Below are 20501 nucleotides of genomic sequence, written 5' to 3' on the forward strand. Positions count from 1 at the left end.
TTGAGATCTCTTTGTCACCCCTTGACAAATATAACCTAGATGATTAGTTCTTCCTAAAGCACTAGCAGTTTAAGATGATCATTATTTAATATATTTATCTCACTAGCACCCTGAAAATTGCTGGAGATTGTGTGCCAAACTTCTGAAGGCAGGGCCCATGTCTATCTTGCTTACCCTGTATCTTGAGGCTACCACAGTATCTGGTTCGGTTCTCAAAAGATTATTGAACACTTGACTGCTTCCTAATGAAGTCAGGGATTCAAATACTTTTTTTGTGTTTGGTAGACTCTTGGACTGTAAGGAACAAAAAAGATTCAGGCTACCTTGCGGAGAAAGAGATAGGGAAGGAGGGAGCGGGGAGAAGGGCAAGCTTAATGTTAACATTCCTCTCCTGTTAACATTCCTTCCCCTGTTCTTCAGTCTCTCACTCGGTCGTTATAATATTCACAAACCGCAGCATAGTCCCTGTTTTCACGGCACGACTTTGGAGGGCTTCTATTTCACAAACTTCCCATCTCTTCTCCTGGTAAGAAGGGTCTCAAAACCTGAGAGCCTGCCTCTGACCCTGCCTGCTCTTCCTTATGCCTGCAGAGGAGGAAGTTCGTTCCTGGTGGGAGTTTTTCTGACTTATAGATGAATGTACTTAAATGGGGCCACAAAAACAATATTTTAAAAAAAAGTTAAAATGAACACAGACATACCATTGGTAATCTGGCAGTTATTAATACTAAGTAGAATAGCGATAGAACAATAAACATTGTTATAGTCTCCATTTCTCAGGTTAAATTAACCTCTACTTCTCCATGTTTTACATTTTTCTTACCTAAAGCTTCAGAAGTTTATATTAGATATGCTTATTCCTATTTTATTCAGAAAGAAAAACAGAAATAAGACCATTGCTTTAGGAGGTTATATGTAATACTCTTAGAATCTAACTTTTCCTTTAGCTTTCAAATTGAGGTTTAACAGTGTCCTAATATACTATTAGATATGATTTTATTATGGAGGCTGATGTTTCCAGTCATGTGAAATATGGGCTAAAAAATCTCTGGTGCTATAGAATATGACTGAGGGAAATAATATTTGAGGAGCCTGCCTGTGTACCCAGCGCTGTGGTAGGAGCTTTTCTGTCTCATTATCTTGTTCATACAATGACCCCGTAGGTTGTTTGCTGTTGTTGTTTGTTATGCGGCTGGAAGGGGCGGAATCCAAGACTAACACTCTGATTTTACATAATTCTATTTACTTATTCCATTTATTTTATACTTTAGCAATTTATACCAATTTAACTTTTCGTAGAAAGTCATCATTAATACATAAAACTTTTCTTTTAAAAACAGGATAAAAGAATCAGAGTATCTCAACCCTTGACAAGAGGACCAAGTGCCTTTATTCCAGAGAAGGAAGTAAGTCAATCTGTCTTAATATATATAAAGTGATTTTAAAAATAACTCAATTGTGTCAAAGAATATCTGCATTTTTTTAATATGGAAGTAAACATGTGTTTTGCTCTTATTTGTCAGAAAACCACAGAAGTATTTTCAACTTCACTTGAAAGATTGTATGTGTAATAATTGTCTTATCCGGAGTTAGACAGTACTGCAAGTTTAGAAAAATATAAATTTTACCATATTTGATTTCAAATACATTTCTGAACAAAGCTGCTAACAGTAATAAAACTTAATATTATCATGTAGGTTTAAGGTATTAAAATGGCCAGTGTTTCACAGTGATTATAGGTTACATAAATGTTAAGAAAAGACATTTTAAAATGAAAAAGTAAGTTTTCCAAATCTATTGAAGAAAACATGATATTATATCACTAGTAATTAATCTTTTCATTTGGTTCTAAGTCTCTCATGAGACAGAATGTCAGAGAATCTCCACTACAAGCTGCACTTTTGATGAAGCTAGAGGAGTCAAGATGGTAAATGCAGAAAGAAAGTTTGGGAAATGACACAAAAGATATTATAAGAAAATTTTCATGCCTGTTTAGTGGTTATACATCTCTATGAAAGATCACAGCAATGTTTAGGACCTGGAGATTGCTAGCTGCCTTTAACTTATACTTGGGCTAAGAAAAATTTAAGGCCCATTAATTGAGTTTTTCTCAGCTTCAAGGAGTTATTAACTCATATTAACCATGGTTATATATACTGATTTACTATTGGTTATATATACTGATTTACTATTTATTAATTATAAAATATATCATTTATCTTAAAGCACTAGCATTACTCCTATATTGTTCAGAAATTAGTCAACACATATTTAGAGTACATATGATGTTTCAGGTATCCCTTAAAGAATGAGTAGAATTTGAATAATAATACATGTCAGGTCGTCACTAGAGTCAGCAGTTCCATCATGTTCATTTTGCCTTTTTAGTGACCTTGCCATTTACATGAAACTCCAAAGTTACCTGTAATGTTTCAGGAGCTCAGGGACTGTAGCTGATCTAGGTGGTGACCACGCATTAGAGAAACTGTTGGGCTTGTCCTGGTTCCCTCATAGAGCACACGGCTGCTCTTAGCAGAGTGATTGCCTAATACATATATAAAGACTTCCTGAAATACTGCCATTTACACAGAATGTATTTGGAGACAATCTAGTTTGCAGCAGCAACGGCTGTTTTCAGGCTCTGTTGCATCATATAAATCTATTAATGTTTTTTAGGCATCAGTTAAGCAGAAGAATCTTCTGCTGGAAAACAAAAACAACAAATATCCTGTCCCTAATTATATAGAGTTTATCATGATCCTATTCCATTTTTAACTGTCGTCTTGGTTCCCTGTAGTTGACAAAATGGGAGGACATGAACAAATGGAAATACATTTGGTTTTATAGTGAGCCAAAGTGGAATTGCCTTTTTTTTTTAACACCGTTGTAATTAACATTTCCTCACAATTAACACTTTTCAAACATTACATTTCCTTTGGGATTAAATTTTCCTCAATCAATAGTGCCTTTGTATAATCTCTACTTATCTTCAGAAGAGATTGTGAAGCCAGCACCGAAAAGTAAACAGAGCTTCTTAAGAGCAGTGTGGCTCTTTAGAAAGACCACGAGTCTAGATTTGAGGAGATCTAGATTCTAGACCAGGCTCTGCTATTAAATAGCTATATGAACTGACATTTAATCTTGAGTCTGTTACCTTATCTAAAATAAGGGACAAATTCTTCTTAAGTCTAGAACTCTAATTCTAAAATGTCAATAAATAATGAACCAAGCCAAGAAATACACATCTGATGTCCATTGATTCCCACTGAAACAAGTCCTTCCACGGGGTGCTAATAAGCTCTTAACACCTTCAGAAGCCAATTGTTGGTATGACGCCTAAGCTGTCATTGTTTATAAATCTGTATGTAAATAATCTATTTTTGAGAAAGTCCTTTTGATTTTTTCAGATGCTGCACATCCATTTTAATAACTTACCTTGTTTCTAGTAATTAATAAGCTTAAAATGGGAATCTAGTGTCCTCTTAATTTTTCAATTAACACTTTCCTACAAATTATCCTATTTTTCTTTGTCCCCAAAAAAGACTGCAGAAAGCTTTTTTAATGTTGAATAACGAAAACAAGCAAGGGATCAGACTGAAAAATGTCTGTCCTAAGATATAGTCATTAAGTGTGTTCATAGGCTATTGAGAGAAAATTCTGAATGCTTTCCTTCCCCACGACTCAGTGTGACAATAGCCAGGCAAGCAGGCCCTGAAAATTTTTGCCTTATGTGCCTGGCAAAGCAGATGGAAGCTTCTTTTCTCCAATTTCATAGCTGTGTGTATAATGTTTGATAATTTGACATTTGTTGTTTAATAAATTGTGGTCCCAGAGCCAAAAATTGAATGATGCTTTTGTTTTCATTTCTGTTTCTAGTATGAACAACTGCGTTATTTCAGTGTCTGTTAATATCAAAAGGACCTTCATTGGCTTCAGTCGTGGAATAATGCATCTAAACCACTGGTGTGTTTACTTCTCAGTCGTGATTTTGTTTTGTGTTTCTTGGTTGAAAGGTTGTCCAGGCAAACACAGTGGATGAACGTACTAACTTTCTTGTGGAAGAATACTCTACATCCGGTCGCTTGGACAACATCACCCAGGTCATGAGCCTGCACACGCAGTACCTGGAGTCCTTCCTGAGGAGCCAGTTCTACATGCTGCGCATGGACGGCCCCCTCCCTCTACCGCACCGGCACTACATCGCCATCATGGTGCGCTCACTTCCGGTTCCTGTGTTCGCGTGACTTCGTCCTCATTTACTCCCTCTCCCTGCTGGTATTACATGTGGTGCAGAGCTCAGTGTCATTTCGCGGAAACAACAACTCAAGAAGCTTGTGACCTTTTGGATTCCAAATCTACTGGTTACATCTTGAATGTTGTAACCCACTTAATATACTGAATGTTTCTGACTTAATTATTAGTAAAGTCGTCTCCCATGTTTAATCTCATGATTCAAGATGTTTATAGGGTCGAAAGTAATGTTCCTAGTGTCCCTCAAATTTTCTTTTTATTCCTAATAGTTTTCTTTCAGTATAAAACAGGTTGGTTGTGACTTTTCATCTAGTCATTCTGTACATGAAGAATATCACTAATTTGGCTAAATAATAGCAAAGTATTAGCACCAAAGGTAACTCTGTCAGAGAAGAATTCTTAAATAAGTTATACTACTTCGAAATTTAGTACTTGGTACAAGCTAGTTAACTAGTTAAGGTTTGAGAGGGAGAAAATGATAAATTGGGATAATGGGCAGCAGGAATAAGAAGATAGAAACAGTGCTACAGTTGGACTATTGCTGGAGAAAAGAACAAGATGCAAGTGCAATATATTTGGAGACGTTAGGGGGACATCTGGGCTGGCAGAGCGATCAGAGCCAGACAGGAGTTAGTTTTTATCAAGTTTAATTTGTTTATGCTCTCACTGAAGTTTTAAACAACAAAAAAAGGGCTGCTTCCTGTGTTTTATTAAATGATGAACTTGACTAAGATTACTCAGCTTAAGGTTTTGACGACACTAAGGCTGAAAGCCAACTTAGAATGGTCACGGACAAACAGAAATAAGATGTGGAAAATAGAGTAAAACAGTACTATTTAATTGAGGAAACGAGCGGTGAAAAGTCTGTTTTGCATGGATTTACCAGTTTATCAAGGCTGATTCTGGTTTGCCTAGGAAAGAAAGGGTCAGTGAGCTTCAGTTTCATCTCAATAGGAGGATGGGCACAGATAAGGCTGATTCACAGTTATTTCAAAGGGAATAAGAAAAATATTCAAACTAGTATATATTCTGAATTGGTACAAGTTAATGAGATTTCATTGTGTTTTAAATAGAATACAGTTGATATCACTTACCATAATGAAATGAACATATACTTCCTTCACATAAATAGAAAATAGGTTCTAGATTGACCCCTACCACTTCTGGATGAGGAAGTAATTGGCTTCATGTGACATTTACTTATATAAAGTATCAGCTTTATGTATTAATTCAAGAATCTATGACAACATTTTGATGAAAGTTTTAGGAAGAGCATTCTCTAAGAAAAGAATTATTAGCTATAAACATGAACTTTAAATGACTTGTCTTAGTAATTGTATAAGACGACGGTACCATGACTGTTTTATCCACCAACTCTTTTTTTGTGTGTTGTAGGCTGCAGCTAGACATCAGTGTTCTTACTTAATAAACATGCATGTGGATGAATTTTTAAAGACAGGAGGTATTGCTGAATGGTTGAATGGTTTGGAATATGTACCACAAAGACTGAAAAATCTTAATGAAATAAACAAGCTGTTGGCACACCGACCCTGGCTGATCACAAAAGAGCACATTCAGGTACTGAGTATTTCTTTGGGGGAGAAAGAAATTTTACTAATGATTCTTAGTAAGAGTTATTTTCAGTTAAGTATTTTGCTTAAGACTTAATTTGAAATACTTGCATGTTAGGAATTTGAAAAATAAATAAAATAGTGTATTAAAATGTATAGATAACAGAAGTCAGTGGGGTTAAGTTAAATATTAATGAACACTTCTCTGTAAGTGAAAGTCTTTTCAGTCATGTCCGACTCTTTGTGACCCCATGGACTTATATAGTCCATGGGATTCTCCAGGCCAGAATACTGGAGTGGGTAGCATTTCCCTTCTCCAGTGGATCTTCCCCACCAGGAATTGAACAGGGATCTCCTGCATTGCAGGCAGATTCTTTACCAGCTGAGCTACCAGGGAAGCCCACTTCTCTTTTAAGTAATCAGTAATTAGCAAATAGTTATAAGAAAAGTTGATTTCTATTTTCAGGCAGTAGGCAGAACAAAGAAAATGCTTTAGGAGGATAACATATGTAGGTTCTAGTCTTTAACTCTGTTAACTACAAAGTTTGTGACCTTTAGTAAGTTAACTTTTGTGGGCCTTGGTAGTTCACCCTTCTGTAAATGAGATGCCTAGATGAAATGAGTTCTAAACTCTTTTGCAGTTCTAACATTTCATAATTTTAAGATTTTGAAAAAATGATTTTGCAAATAAAAGTGATTTGCCAACTGATGTGTATATACTTACATGCCTCTAGAGACTAGAACTTAGGTAAGAAAGAGAACTGTGATTGACTGGAACACTTGCCCTTCAAAAGTAGCATCAGTAAAAAGCCTCCAGGATGAGGTTGTTGAATTCATGCTTAGCACCATGCTTGGCACTATTCAGTTAGTAGGAGTCATCAGCTAAATAATTATCAGTAGAAGCCTTAGGTACTTAAAATCCCTTCTTCTAATGCATTATAAATTTCCTTGGTTTTGTTTTTTCCCTCGTTTTGTTAGTTATTTGCCCAGTTAAACCAAACTTAGCTTTTGTCAGTCTGTATACTCTCAGATTTGTATGATCTATTAGGGCTTGTTTATAAAATATGAACAAAGCTATAGCATAAAGGTGTTATTTATAGTAGCAAATAAGAAATTTAGAAGCAATTTAAATGTGTAAGGAAATGGAACTGTAGTTCTGGGCTATAATATGCCCACGCTTAATGTAATTAATTGAAGACAGCGGAGCCTCATGAAAATCAAATTTTTCAAAAAGTTTGAAAAGCAGAGAAAAATGGATGTATACTCTGATTATTTAATTATACTTTTAAACATAAGATATGTAAAAGTTACATTACAGTGGTAGAATATGATTGATTTTTCCTTTTTCACCCCCTGAACTTTTGGTAATGTATTAAATTTGTATGTAGTTAAATAATGGAGAGTAAAGCAAAAGCAGTTTTTTGGTTTTAGTTTTTAGATGTGAAGTGAGCCAAGTGAAAGTTTTAGGTTTGAGAACAGACCCCCATACACACACTGAGAGATAGATTAATAGATAAGGATTGATGAGAAAAACCTTGAATGGATTAATAGCTAGAATTGTAATGATTATTGTGTTTAATGGCTTCACTTATGATTCCAACATTCATCTGGAAAAAGTGAAAGTGGAAGTCTCTCAGTCATGTCCAACACTTTGCAACCCCATGGACTATACAGTCTGTGGAATTCTCCAGGCCAGAATACTGGAGTGGGTAGTCTTCCCCTTCTCCAGCGGATCTTCCCAACCCAAGAATCCAACTAGGGTCTCCTGCATTGCAGATGGATTCTTTCCCAACTGAGCTATCAGGGAAGCCCATTCATCTGGAAGATTCAGTAAAATAGCATGTAAAAAAAGTGCTCTGATATTTTTGTTTTGTTGGGTTATTTTGTTTTAACTTTTTATTTTGTATTGGATTATAGCCAGTTAACATTGCTGTGATAGTTTCAGGTGGATAACAAAGGGACTCAGCCATACATATACACATATGCATTCTCCTTTAAACTCCCCTCCCATCCAGGCTGCATAATATTGAGCAGAGTTACCTGTGCTATACAGGAGGACCTTGTTGGTTATCCATTTTAAATAGAGCAGATTTTTTTTTAATGTCCCTTCAAATGTGAGGTAGTTTTCTACAGTGTCTATCATCTGCTGTAGGTTCTTCCTCTGTCAGAGATGATATCTAAAAGACAGTTAAATGTTGACCTACTGAATTAAATATTTATGTTATTTTTTAAGGTAGTCTCTACTTTTAAAACCTTCAAATGAATGGTCTTGCTAGAGAAACTTTAATAAAGTTCCTTCTAGCGTCAATGTTCTTGGATTCTCTAAAATACCTTATTAAAATAGCATAATATAGAAAAGTGCTTTGGAAACAGAAACTCCATTATATGTGTAAGGAATTTCAGAGAAGCCACAATGTAATTCTGTTGTTAGTTTTGATAAGGTTAATGTAATATTGTTTGACCAAAGCTGTATCTTTATTATATGAAACAGTTTAAATGGAACTTTTAGTATTATTACTATAAATGGACATGTGAAATTTTATACATTTTTCCATACTTTCTAAAATTGCTTTGTAACATTCTATGATTTTCACTTTTATTCTTGATTGGCTTTCTCATTTCAGAAACTTGTCAAAACTGGAGAAAATAATTGGTCTCTGCCTGAACTGGTACATGCTGTGGTCCTACTGGCTCATTATCATGCTTTGGCAAGCTTTGTGTTTGGTAGTGGCATCAATCCAGAAAGAGATCCAGAAATCTCCAATGGACTCAGGCTAATACCAGTCAACAATTTCTGTGTGTGTGATCTCGCTAATGACAACAACATAGAGAATGCATCCCTTACAGGCAGCAACTTCGGGGTTCGTTTTCTTAACTGCTTTTCTTTACTGCTTTGCCTTTAAACTAGCTACGTTAAAAACATCTAGAGAAATTATCTGATTAAACAGGATATTATAGGCTTGAAATATTTTGTATAATTTTTTTATTATCCTAAAAATTTAACCTGTTCCTGAAGTTCTGAATTGTCTTAAGGAGGCTTTTAAAGCAATTACAAATCGTAAGGCTTGTAAGGCTGTCCCAGTTTTAGAAATAAGTGATAATATAATCTAATATATATCAAATTCTGTTGTATTGGGTTGGCCAAAAAGTTTGTTTGCATTTTTCTGAAAGCTATTATGGGAAAACCTGAATGAACTTTTTGGCTAACCCAGTAGAATTCTAGATTAAATAAATCCATTCATATAAACTTTCTGTGTTTATGGCTGAAGCAGAAACACTATACCTCTGAAAATGTTGGTTTTGCCATATGATTTTCTTTGGAGTTACTGGAAAGCCCACTTAGGAAATTAATGACTATGCTAGTGCCACTGTACATAAGGTGACATTGGGAGATGGAGACATTTACTAGAACAACTTTTAATATTAATAACACCCAATATTATATTCTCTGGCTCCAGATTGTCGATTCTCTAAGTGAGCTAGAGGCCTTAATGGAAAGAATGAAAAGGCTTCAAGAAGAAAGGGAAGATGAAGAGGCATCTCAGGAAGAAATGACCACTCGCTTTGAGAAGGAGAAGAAAGAAAGTCTTTTTGTGGTCTCTGGAGATACTTTTCATTCATTTCCTCATTCAGGTGCTTTTTCTATTTCACTGTTTTTGCCTTTTGTCTTTGCCTTTGACTTCCCTGGTAGCTCAGATAATAAAGAATCTGCCTGCAATGCAGAAAACCTGGGTTCCATCCCTGGGTCGGGAAGATCCCTATTGTTCTTAGAACCCTGACTGACCACCTCAGACCACCTTCAATATTTTCCACATGGATAATGGAATGATTCCACTATCACGTTTCTTCTATTTAGTTCTCCTCTACCTGATGCTGATACTATTGCTTCCCCTCTTGTGTTGCTGCATCTTTGAATATATTTCAGATCCAGTTGAGAGGCACTTCAGCTATGTATGCAGTTCATGCTCTTATCCTGGATAAAATGTTATTCAGAGCAGACCAACTGCTTATAAAGTTCGATAAGAGTATTTAACCCATCATACTTGTGTGATTTTTTTAATGATAAGTAAAATCCTGTTTCAATAGATGTAATTTGTAAGAAATATCTCTTCCTTTTTTGTGGGTGTGGAGTGTGTGGGAGGATTGTTCTCACACTGCTGGTTTTTTCCAGATTATTTCTAAAGTTACACTGCACTTGCATTTGCATTTCTTTGGAGAAACCTTTGGAATTATATAAAAATGTATTATTCAGGTCATTTTCTTAGGTTGAATTTGGAGGAATTCATCCTGTATTAAAAGTTAGGCTTTTCTGTATCAAAAGACTTCTTTGCTTTAGTCTTTAAAATTCATTTCTTTTCCTAATACTCTGAGAGACTTTGAAATAGGAGGGAAACTTTTCAATTACAACTTAAAAAGATATTGAACACCAGAGTACATGTTATTAAAATAGCATGGATTCAGTAGACTTTGAAAGCTTAAACCCTTCCAAGTCATCAATCTACATAACATTTAAAGTAGAGCTCCATAGGTTTAAAAGAGGGCTTCAAAATGACTAGTCATGAGGTCAGTCAGTTTCATAAATCCTGAGGGTAATTGATTTGGCCATGACTGGTTTGTTAATATTTTTTTTTTTTTTTTTTTGGTTTGTTAATATTAAATATGGCATTGACCAATAGCTCTCAGAAATTTTACCAGGAAGAACAAGGTCCCTCTTTTATCATTTCCCCAGTGATTTCTTTTATGAAAGATTTTATTTACCAAATTGAGTATATCTATTAATAATTTCTCAGAACTTCTGACCAGCAGGGAATCCCAAACATAAAGAAGCGTTTCAGTTATTGGTTTGCTATTCATACTACAGACATTTATTGTACTCCACGTAGACTCAGCAGAGTGGTAGGCACTAGTGTTTTCAGGCTAAATGAGACGTGATTGCTGCCCTCTGCAGGCTCTCATTGCTAGCAGGAGAGAGAGAAATAATTGCAATACAAAGCAGAAAGTGAGGAGTAAATGGAGCCAGTGATGGAGAGGGAGCAGTGTGGACAGAAGGGGTCCTAGGAAAAGACCTCCTCCAGCCGCTTGGTTGTAAGCTAAACCTTAGAGACTTGAGTGCAAGGGAGTCAGGCAGTGGCTCGGGGATGGGGAGTTGGTGGTAAACAGCACACCTGCCTGAGCCAGCGCACAGTGGTGAGGAAGCAGGATGGTGGGTGCAGGAGCAATTGATTCTGCGTTGTTAGGACGTGACACATGAGGTAGGTACTGTCAACAGGAAGCTGATTAGGTAGATAGAGGGCTTATCATGATGACCTTTCCAGCCTTAAAGATCATGTAACCAGCCATATTTGCGACATGTTGAGTTGTGATGCCTATAAAACCTCCAGTCTGGAAACATCTACAACTGCCTCTCAGACTTTAATATGCATGTGAATCACTGAGGAATCTTGTTGAAATGCAGATTTGTGTTCAATCTGTCTGCACCAGGACCTGAGAAGCTACGTTTCATTCATGGCTTCATGTAATGCCCACGCTGCTGGTCTGCACACCACACTTGGAGCAGCCAGGGTTGAATAGGAGAAGGTTTTAAGCCCAAAATAAAGTTTTGGAAGTTATCAGTATATATTTGGGAGTTAAAATCAAAAGAGCTGTTTATAAAAAATCATCCAGAGAAAACAAGTGGGACAAAGGAAAGTAATGAGCCTAGGATAAACCTTCCAGGGAAGCCAATATTTTAAAATGCAAACATTGTATTAAAGTTAGTAATATGTATTTAGTTTTAGACATTAATTTTTGTAAGTATGAAAAATTTGGGTTTGCCTGGTGGCTCAGTGGTAAAGAACCCACCCGCAATGCAAGAGATGCAGGTTCTTTCCCTGGGTTAGGAAGATCCCCTGGAGAAGGAAATGGCAACCGACTCCAATATTCTTGCTTGGGAAATCCCATGGACAGAGGAGCCTGGCAGCTACAGTCCATGGGGTCACATGGGGTGAAAAATTCTAATATACATCTCTTTATAACTAAAAGTAAGGAGACACGAAATCCAGAAAAAGAAAGTAAACTTATTTAGCATACTTTACCTGACATAAATAAAACACTGTATCCCAAACTGCAACCTATACCATTATTTTCAAGTGCACATAGAAAATTTACCAATATCAACCATATACTGTTAATAAAGCAAGTATCAGCAAATTTTAAGAGATTTAAACTTTACAGGGTATAACTTTTGACTGTAACAGAAGTAAGCTAGAAATCAGTAAGGAATAACTAGAAGTTTCTCAAATGTTTAGAAACGAAACAGTATACTTCTAAATAGTTCATAGGGAAATAAAAAGTTGCAGTGGAAATTAGAAAATATTTGGAGCTGAATGGCAGTGAAAGATGGCACAGACAGTATTTATTTATTTATTTGTCTATTTTTGGCCATGCTGGGCAGCTTGCAAGATCTTAGTTCCCTAACCAGGGATTGAACTCAGGTGCCCTGCAGTGGAAGCTCAGAGTCCTAACCAATGGACCACCAGGAAATTCCCTAGACATTGATTTTTTAAAGCTTCTCTAAGACCACTAGAGCTTGAAGGACATAAACGTTTTATTTCTTTTAATTTTTTTGTTTAATTTATTTATTCTTGACTGTGCTGGGTCTTCATTGCTGCACAGGCCTTTTCTCTAGTTGTGGTGAGTGGGGGCTACTCTCTTTTTAAAATTTTTTAAAGATTCATCCATCTTACTACTACTGACTCAAATTCGTTCCTTTATGGCTGAGTAATAATCCATTGTATATATGTACTACAACTTCTTTGTCTGTCGATCGACATCTAGATTGCTTCCATGTCCTGGCTATTTTAATAGTGCTACTCTCTAGTTGCAGTGCTCAGACTTTTCATTTCTGTGGCTTTTCTTGTTGTAGAACATGGGCTCTAGGTACACAGGCTTTAGTAATTGCAGCATTCAGTCTTCAGAGCACAGGCTTTTGCTCCGTGTCGTGTGGGATCCTCTTAGACCAGGGATCGAACCTGTACCTCCTTCATTGGCAGGCAGATTCTTCACCACTGAGCCGCTGGGGAAGCCCTTTTCTTATTATTGAAAGTATATTTTATTTTATTTTTTATTTTTTTCCCATTTATTTTTATTAGTTGGAGGCTAGTTACTTTATAATATTGAAGTGGGTTTTGTCATACATTAACATGAATCAGCCATGGAGTTACATGTATTCCCAACCCCGATCCCCACCTCCCACCTCCCTCTCCACCCGATTCCTCTGGGTCTTCCCAGTGCACCAGGCCCGAGCACTTGTCTCATGCATCCAGCCTGGGCTGGTGATCTGTTTCACCGTAGATAATATACATGTTTCGATGCTGTTCTGAAAGTATATTTTAGAATGTCAGTCTTTCCCTTCTTGGATGCTTGAGCAAGGACTTTTGCCTTCTAAAGTGAACTTTGACCAGCAAGTCTTAGACCTTAGTGGAAAGTTATATTCTGATTTTAACAAGAGGCTATATCATTTTTAAATTAGGAAATAAATTGTTTCATTCTTTAATCTTCACCATTCCCAGTACTAAATTTGCTGGTCACACAAAGATAAGAGAAAAATGACTCAGTATGTGGCTGAGTTATTTTTGTAGACTTACCGTGTTTTAAAATGGAAATAGAAACTTATTTTTCCCTATAACAAGTTTCTTGGTTTGATCAGTATGATAAAGCATTTCAGATTCCATTTAGAGATTCTAAGAATAGTTTTTCAAGTCTTTTGAAGAAAATGTTTGAAGTTTTCTACAAGGGTATTATTCTATAGCTTGGTAACAGAGTTGACTAGCATTTATTAGTTTTCTGCTTTTCAAATTAGAATGATGTTCCATTACTGTAACATAGTATTTTCTGTATTTTATTTGTATCCATCTCCTAGGAGCAGAAGAATGTGGATAATATGCAAAGTACTATTTCCTTTGAGTCCAGAGTTTGAAACATTTGTTTAAATAGAATTAAAATTAGAGTTTTAGATTTGTCAGAATATTAATTTTAACTCCTTTTTAAGAAATTTTTAACTTCTTAAGGTAAATTTAGGGGAAAGAATATTTGTATTGGGTCGGCCAAAAAGTTCATTTACATTTTTCTGTAACATCTTACAGAAAATCCCAAGTGAACTTTTTGGCTAAACTAATATTTAGATATTTTAATTTAGTTCAATTTTTTGCCTCAATAGCTACAGCTAAATGTTACAGTTGCCAGTATTTAGTAATGAAATTGTATTCAAAACTTGAGCAAAAGTTATTTTGTGTGAATATAAGGCATGTAGTCAATATTGTCACTATGGAAATCCTTGGAAAAGCTAAAGTGAAAAATGAAAAGAAAGTGCAGTTAATTCATTGTTCTAACTCTGTACAGTGTTCTTAACACCAGATTGTTCATTATTGTACTTAGATTTTGAGGATGACATGATTATAACATCTGATGTCTCCCGATATATTGAAGACCCTGGTTTTGGATATGAAGACTTTGCCAGACGAGGGGAGGAACATTTGCCAACTTTCCGAGCTCAGGTATGAGATGCCTTTAATTGAGAGAAATTGGAGAAAAGATACTGTCATTTTAACTGTGAAATGTTGAATAAGTTGACTCCCAAAGAAACTAATAGATCATTTTGATAGAATCTATAAATATCTTTATTTAACCTACTTTTCAACCTTGTCTAATTTGATGTTCCAGTTGATGGATTATTATTTTAGTATCCCCTCTACCTCCAGCCCCAAGAAAGCAAAAGGAAACTGCTTTATGTGGTTACTTGCATTATTGCATGGTAGTAGTATCATGTTCATGTTTTGGAGAGAAGCAGGGAGGAAATTGAGTGATATGTTCACATTTATAATAAGAAGGCATTTTTATAAAAAGGCCATATGTCTATAATTATGGACTGAAGGGCCACCTGTTCCCCATCCCTAGATAAGAGCCACAGTAGCAATGTGGTTCATAAAGACAGTGCAAGCGAGATCAAAGACAGACTCCTCTGTGCTTGTTTCAGATGATCTGCTAGCCATCCGTGTCACTGAGCAGGTTTTGTCACGTAGGAAAATTCCAGGGCCTTCTGGGGTCCTTCCAGATGAGGGCGTAGTTTGCACAGTACATCACCACGGGAAGTAGCCAGAGTTTCTCACCAGTGTGCCTCATCCTGGACCCAGTGAGGAAGGAGCACGGCCCTTCCATCTACAAACTGACGTGTTGGTAAAGCAGTCTTGGTAAAGTGACGAACTTAGAATCTGTGAAAGGATTACAGACTTTGAAATATCCTCCACTTACTTGCTTCAGTGGTTATACTTCACAAAAACATAGACTTTAAATGGAGAGTGACCATTTTGTAATACATTTTATTCTTTTAGGACTATACCTGGGAAAATCATGGGTTCTCCCTGGTGAACAGACTTTATTCTGATATTGGACATCTTCTTGACGAGAAGTTCCGCATGGTCTACAATCTCACCTATAACACTATGGCCACCCATGAGGATGTGGACACAACCATGCTGCGTAGAGCTTTATTTAACTACGTTCACTGTATGTTTGGAATCAGGTATGGTTGTCATAGAGACAGTTGTGTGTGTGTGCGCTAAGTTGTTTCAGTCATGTCCAGCTCTTTGAGATCCCAAGGATTGTAGCCCTCCAGGCTCCTCTGTCCATGGTATTCTCCAGGCAAGAATACTGGAGTGGGTTGCCATGCCCTTCTCCAGGGGATCTTCCCAACCCAGGGATTAAACCCGCATCTCTCAGTCTCCTCCATTTGCAGGCAGGTTCTTTACTACCAGCGCCACCTGGAAAGCCATATAGAGACAGTTCTACATGTTTCTAAATGAATATTCTGACAGGAGTCTTACCTTTATCCTGTTTAAGAGTATATACTTCTGGGGAGAAAATTACATGTGGACTCCTGACTGTGAAAAATTAATTTTGTTTTATAGAAGAGCATTTTTCTTGGTTTAAATGTCTTACTATGCACATATAAATACAGTAGTAAAATTTTACTAAGGAGGGGAAAAACATCAGTAATCACTGGGAACAGTAGAAAAGCTCTCCATTTGAGAATCTCTCCTGGAAGAACTGAACCTTTCAAAAGTATAGATGATATGACATTGTGCAGGCGTGTCAGTCACTTCAGTCGTGACTGACTTTGTGAGTCCATGGACCCTAGGCTGCCAGGTTCCCTTGTCCGTGGGATTCTCCAGGCAAGAACACTGGAGTGGGATGCCATGCCCTCGTCCAGGGAATCTTCCCGACCCAGGGATCAAACCCGTCTCTCCTGTATCTCCTGCACTGCAGACAGTCTTTCCTGCTGAGCCACAGGAGAAGCCCATGATATCCTGTTAGATCACTATAGCAAGTGCTGGTTGGTTGGTTTTTGAAAGTATGGTATAATTTGGGTATAAATGAAACTAAGATAGAGTCTGCCCTCATAAAACTTACATAAGCTCATGTAAGAATAAGGAAATGAAGCTGTAAGTCAGAATAAATTAGTGGCACCTAAATTTAGAAGATTAGAATTGAGAGAACCGAGAGTGAAGAAGTGAATGAGACTGAGTGGTCTAATCAGGAAAGCTCTTCTTGGAGAACATCCTTTTTGAGCTGGGTTTGAAGACTTCTATGAAGATAGATCTGCCGAAAGAGAAAATCCCCAGTTATGAATACATTCAATTGACTCTGTACTGTATCCTTTCTGATATAGTATCACAAAGCCCTTATGGAATGGAATTAGAATTCTATTTGTTAAGCAAAGTGGTTTCTATAACTTTGACTTAAAAAAAATCCCAAATTTCCTGGAAGTGTCAACTAATATGAAATATTCTACCTAAAAGATACTATTATGATGGTAAATGGTAGCTCCACTATTTGCCCATTTACTATTCTAGAAAAAAATCATCACATTTTAAAACATACCAACCTAATTAAGAAAAATAAACACTAACAGATTTTAATTCAATACATGTTGTAAATTAATATTATATTCAAAATAATATATTTAAGGCAATAAATAAATATTATGGTGATATTTCTCTGCTGGATGCTACTAAATAAAGCTTATATAAAATCCCAGCATTTTTTTTTTTAACTAAGTGTCATGCTTGGGTTAAAAATAAACTGAAAATACAGAAGGAAAATCCCACAAGCTCCCACCACTACATTTACCCTCATAGCTATTTCTGTGCCCATTTACGCTGTTCTTCTCTCATCTTATGAATGAACTATCTACACTCCTATGCACTAGGGCACAGAATCCCATCTCCTCTCATCTAAAGATCCCTGTTCTAGCAGTTCTCCCTTCTCTCTCCTGCATAATTAGCTTTACCCTCTTTATCGGATCTTTCCCATCAATATGTAAACATGCCTTTATTTCTCTCATCATCTCAAAAAACAATCCTTTCTTCATCCTTAATTTCCTCTGGCTGTTGCCTCACACCTCTGCTCCCATGCACAGCAGATCCCTTTGAAAACATTTTGTATATCTGTGTCACCATTTTCTTATCCCCTATTCCCTTGTGAACCGACTGCAGTGTCAGACTTTTACTCCTGCCCAGCAGCAAGTCTATGGAACTCCTCTTTCTGAGGTTGCCCTTCGCCTCTCCACAGCTCCTCGCCTCTACCAGTTCTCCGTGATGTCTTCTTTGCCTACTCAGTAGCATCAGACATAACTGATTATTCCCTCTTCCTTGAAATGCTAGGGGCTTCCCTGGGGCTCAGACAGTAAAGAATCTGCCTGCCAAGCAGGAGACCTGGGTTCGATCCCTGGGTCGGGAAGATCCCCTCGAGAAAGGGCATGGCTACTCACTCCAGTATTCTTGCCTTGAGAATTCCAGGAACAGAGGAGCCTGGGGGGCTACAGTTCATGGGGTCGCAAAGAGGCAGACAGGACTGAGCAACTTTCACTTTCACTGAGACAGTAGACTCCTACCTGAGGGTTTTACACATGCTCCTTCTCCTTCCAGTATCAGCTTAGACGTCAGTCTCTTAGAGAAGCCTTCCTGCCTACTCTATCTAAAATCACAACTCTCCTCCCAGCCCTCAGCTGTATTTTATCTCCATGGCAGTTGTCACCATCTGATATGGTTTTCCTTTTCATTTTTCTTCTTTCTCCAATAGACTTTAGATTCCATGAGACCAGGGATTTTTGTCTATTTTGTTCATTTGTGTTTCATCAGTGCCTCAAGGAGTACTTGGAAACTACATGACTTATAGTAGGCACTCAAGTATTTATTATTTAAATAAGTTAATGAATGAACTTTTGGTATTTAATTACTAGATAATTATTGTGTCTTGGTATAACTTTAGAAATTTTGATTCTGCCATTCTAAAGCTTGCTATCATATTGCTTATAGGTATGATGACTATGATTATGGAGAAGTTAATCAATTACTTGAACGAAGCCTGAAGGTTTACATTAAGACAGTGACCTGCTACCCTGAGAGGACTACCAAGCGCATGTATGATAGTTACTGGCGTCAGTTCAAACACTCAGAAAAGGTATGTTTCATGACTTATCATAGACATATATTCCACGTAAGGAGTAATGATTATGAAAAATTAAATATGAAAATATTAATAAATCAGCACCATCAGAGAAGTTGGAAGTGGCATCATTTGGCCATCAGTTTTTTTCTTTTACAATGTTTTAAAATTCAAATTTATTGAATGGTGACTAAATTTTAGTTATGTGTTTTGCCCAGTGTAGTGTGTAAAATAAAAGCCTAGCATTGGCCTTTGAAAGATTGGATCTGAAAATTGAATCTGGCCCAGAAGACATATCCATGTAGAGATTTTTCATTCTAGACATTTTACAGTTAACCTATCAGAACAATAGTTCTCATTCCAATTTGGTAATTTAGTGTTTTGACAATATAATGCAGACCTTTGAGCCAAGTATATTATTATATGAGGATTTTGGGGGATTGAAATATCAATATATAGGAAACATTATTTAAGACCTAATAAATGACCGATATAATAGTATAGTATAAGTATGGCCTTAAGTCATGGGTCTATTGACCTTTAAATCCAAGAATCTTCCATTTATACCACAGTTCCTAAGCTTGAGGTAAGAAAACCTTTTTAGAGTCCTGATATCCACTAATTAACTATGTGACTTTGATAGAGAATGTTATGACCTCGATCCCTAGCAGTCTTTCTTGAAGTCTTAGAGCCAATCACACATCAGATAAATGCCCATTTACCTCCAGCATCTCTCCTTGATAGATCTTTATGCTCGGCTTATAAGTTTGCATTACAGTTTCCCCCTTGACTCAGTGGTATCTAGAAATTCTCCTTACTCATCAATAGATCCAGTGATATATCTAACCTGTAGAAAGATATCAAAATAATTTAAATATATCATACTTCTTTGTAAAAACTTTTGAAGATCTGTGGGTGCTTATTTTAACCTATTGGGTGAGATGTATCCCCCTCAAAAATTCCCCCAGGTGCTTGTTCACAGCTGTATATGAAAGACTCTAGGCAAGCTAAGCATATCTAAGTTGTTGTTGTTCATCCCTTAATCGTGTCTGACTCTTTTCGACCCCATGGACTGCGGCACTCCAGGCTTCCCTGTCCTTCAGTATCTCCCAGAGTTTTCTCACATTCATGTCCATTTAGTCAGTGATGCCATCCGACCATCTCATCTTCTGTCGCCCCCTTCTCCTCTTGCCCTCAATCTCCTAGCATCAGGGTCAGATCCAGTACTTCAAAGGCCAATGCTAGACTTTTACTTTACACACCACATTGGACAAAACACATAACCAGAATTTCGTCACCATTCAGTAAACTACCAGATACTAATTTCAGATTGCTTTAAGCTTCAGATTTTCACCTTGGTTTCTCCCATGTACAGGCATACCTCAAAGATATTCTGATTTGGTTCTAGACCACTACAGCAAAGTTAATATCACAATAAAGCAAGCCACAGGAATTTTTGTTTTCCCAGTGCATGTAAAAGTTGTGTTTATAATACATTGTAGCCTATTAAGTGTATAATAGCATCATGTCTTTAAAAGCAAAGCAGTATAGGTACCTTAATTAAAAAATAGTTTATTGCTAAAAAATGCTAACCATCATTTCAACCTTCAGTGAGTCATAATCTTTTTTGTGGTGGAGGGTTTGAAGTGTTGTGAGGATTACCAGATGTGACAAAGAAGTGAGCAAATGCTGTTGGCAAAATGACGCCAATAGACTTGCTCAATGCAATGCAACCTTCAGTTTGTGAATAAAGAAAGAAAAGCAGTGTCTATGTAGTGCGTTAAAGCAAAAGCTCAATAAAATTAGGTATGCCTGTAAATAGTAAAAAATGTTTTTAAGAACTTTCCAAGGAATAAGTACAGGCTATAGGAAATGTCAGGCTGATTTTCAGCCATATAAAATTTTACATCTGGAGGAAAGTATTTTTTGTAGAATTGTAATTTGCAAAAATTATTTTTGTTTTATAACCCAAAGGATTGTCTGGCTTTACAGCTATTCTAAGAAAATTACTGGACTTTTTAAGATTCTCGGGGTCATTTTTACTGCTCACATATTTTTAATAAACAGTTTTCTTATGAGTAGTACATCATGTGCACACATAAACATGCAGAGGCATGTGTATTTGTATGTGTGTCTGTAATACTGGTGAAATTATAATACCTAATGTTATAATACATTTGTGAATGTCTGATATAT

The 20501-nt window shown here is 36.6% G+C and overlaps 1 protein-coding gene across 3 annotated transcripts in view; it reads left to right on the forward strand.

The window, feature by feature from the left end:
- SESN3 (sestrin 3) overlaps positions 1 to 20501 on the forward strand; it is an 81403-nt gene that overhangs the window by 52981 nt on the left and 7921 nt on the right. For all 3 annotated transcript variants that reach the window (XM_061143801.1, XM_061143808.1, XM_061143815.1), the window contains 8 exons: positions 1341 to 1406; positions 4014 to 4211; positions 5647 to 5829; positions 8447 to 8683; positions 9281 to 9455; positions 14238 to 14356; positions 15191 to 15381; positions 18176 to 18320. In XM_061143801.1, coding sequence (XP_060999784.1) covers positions 1341 to 1406; positions 4014 to 4211; positions 5647 to 5829; positions 8447 to 8683; positions 9281 to 9455; positions 14238 to 14356; positions 15191 to 15381; positions 18176 to 18320 — 1314 coding nt within the window. The remainder of the gene's footprint in view (positions 1 to 1340; positions 1407 to 4013; positions 4212 to 5646; positions 5830 to 8446; positions 8684 to 9280; positions 9456 to 14237; positions 14357 to 15190; positions 15382 to 18175; positions 18321 to 20501) is intronic.

The sequence above is a fragment of the Dama dama genome, chromosome 1, assembly GCF_033118175.1.
Source record: "Dama dama isolate Ldn47 chromosome 1, ASM3311817v1, whole genome shotgun sequence".
Lineage (NCBI taxonomy): Eukaryota > Metazoa > Chordata > Mammalia > Artiodactyla > Cervidae > Dama > Dama dama.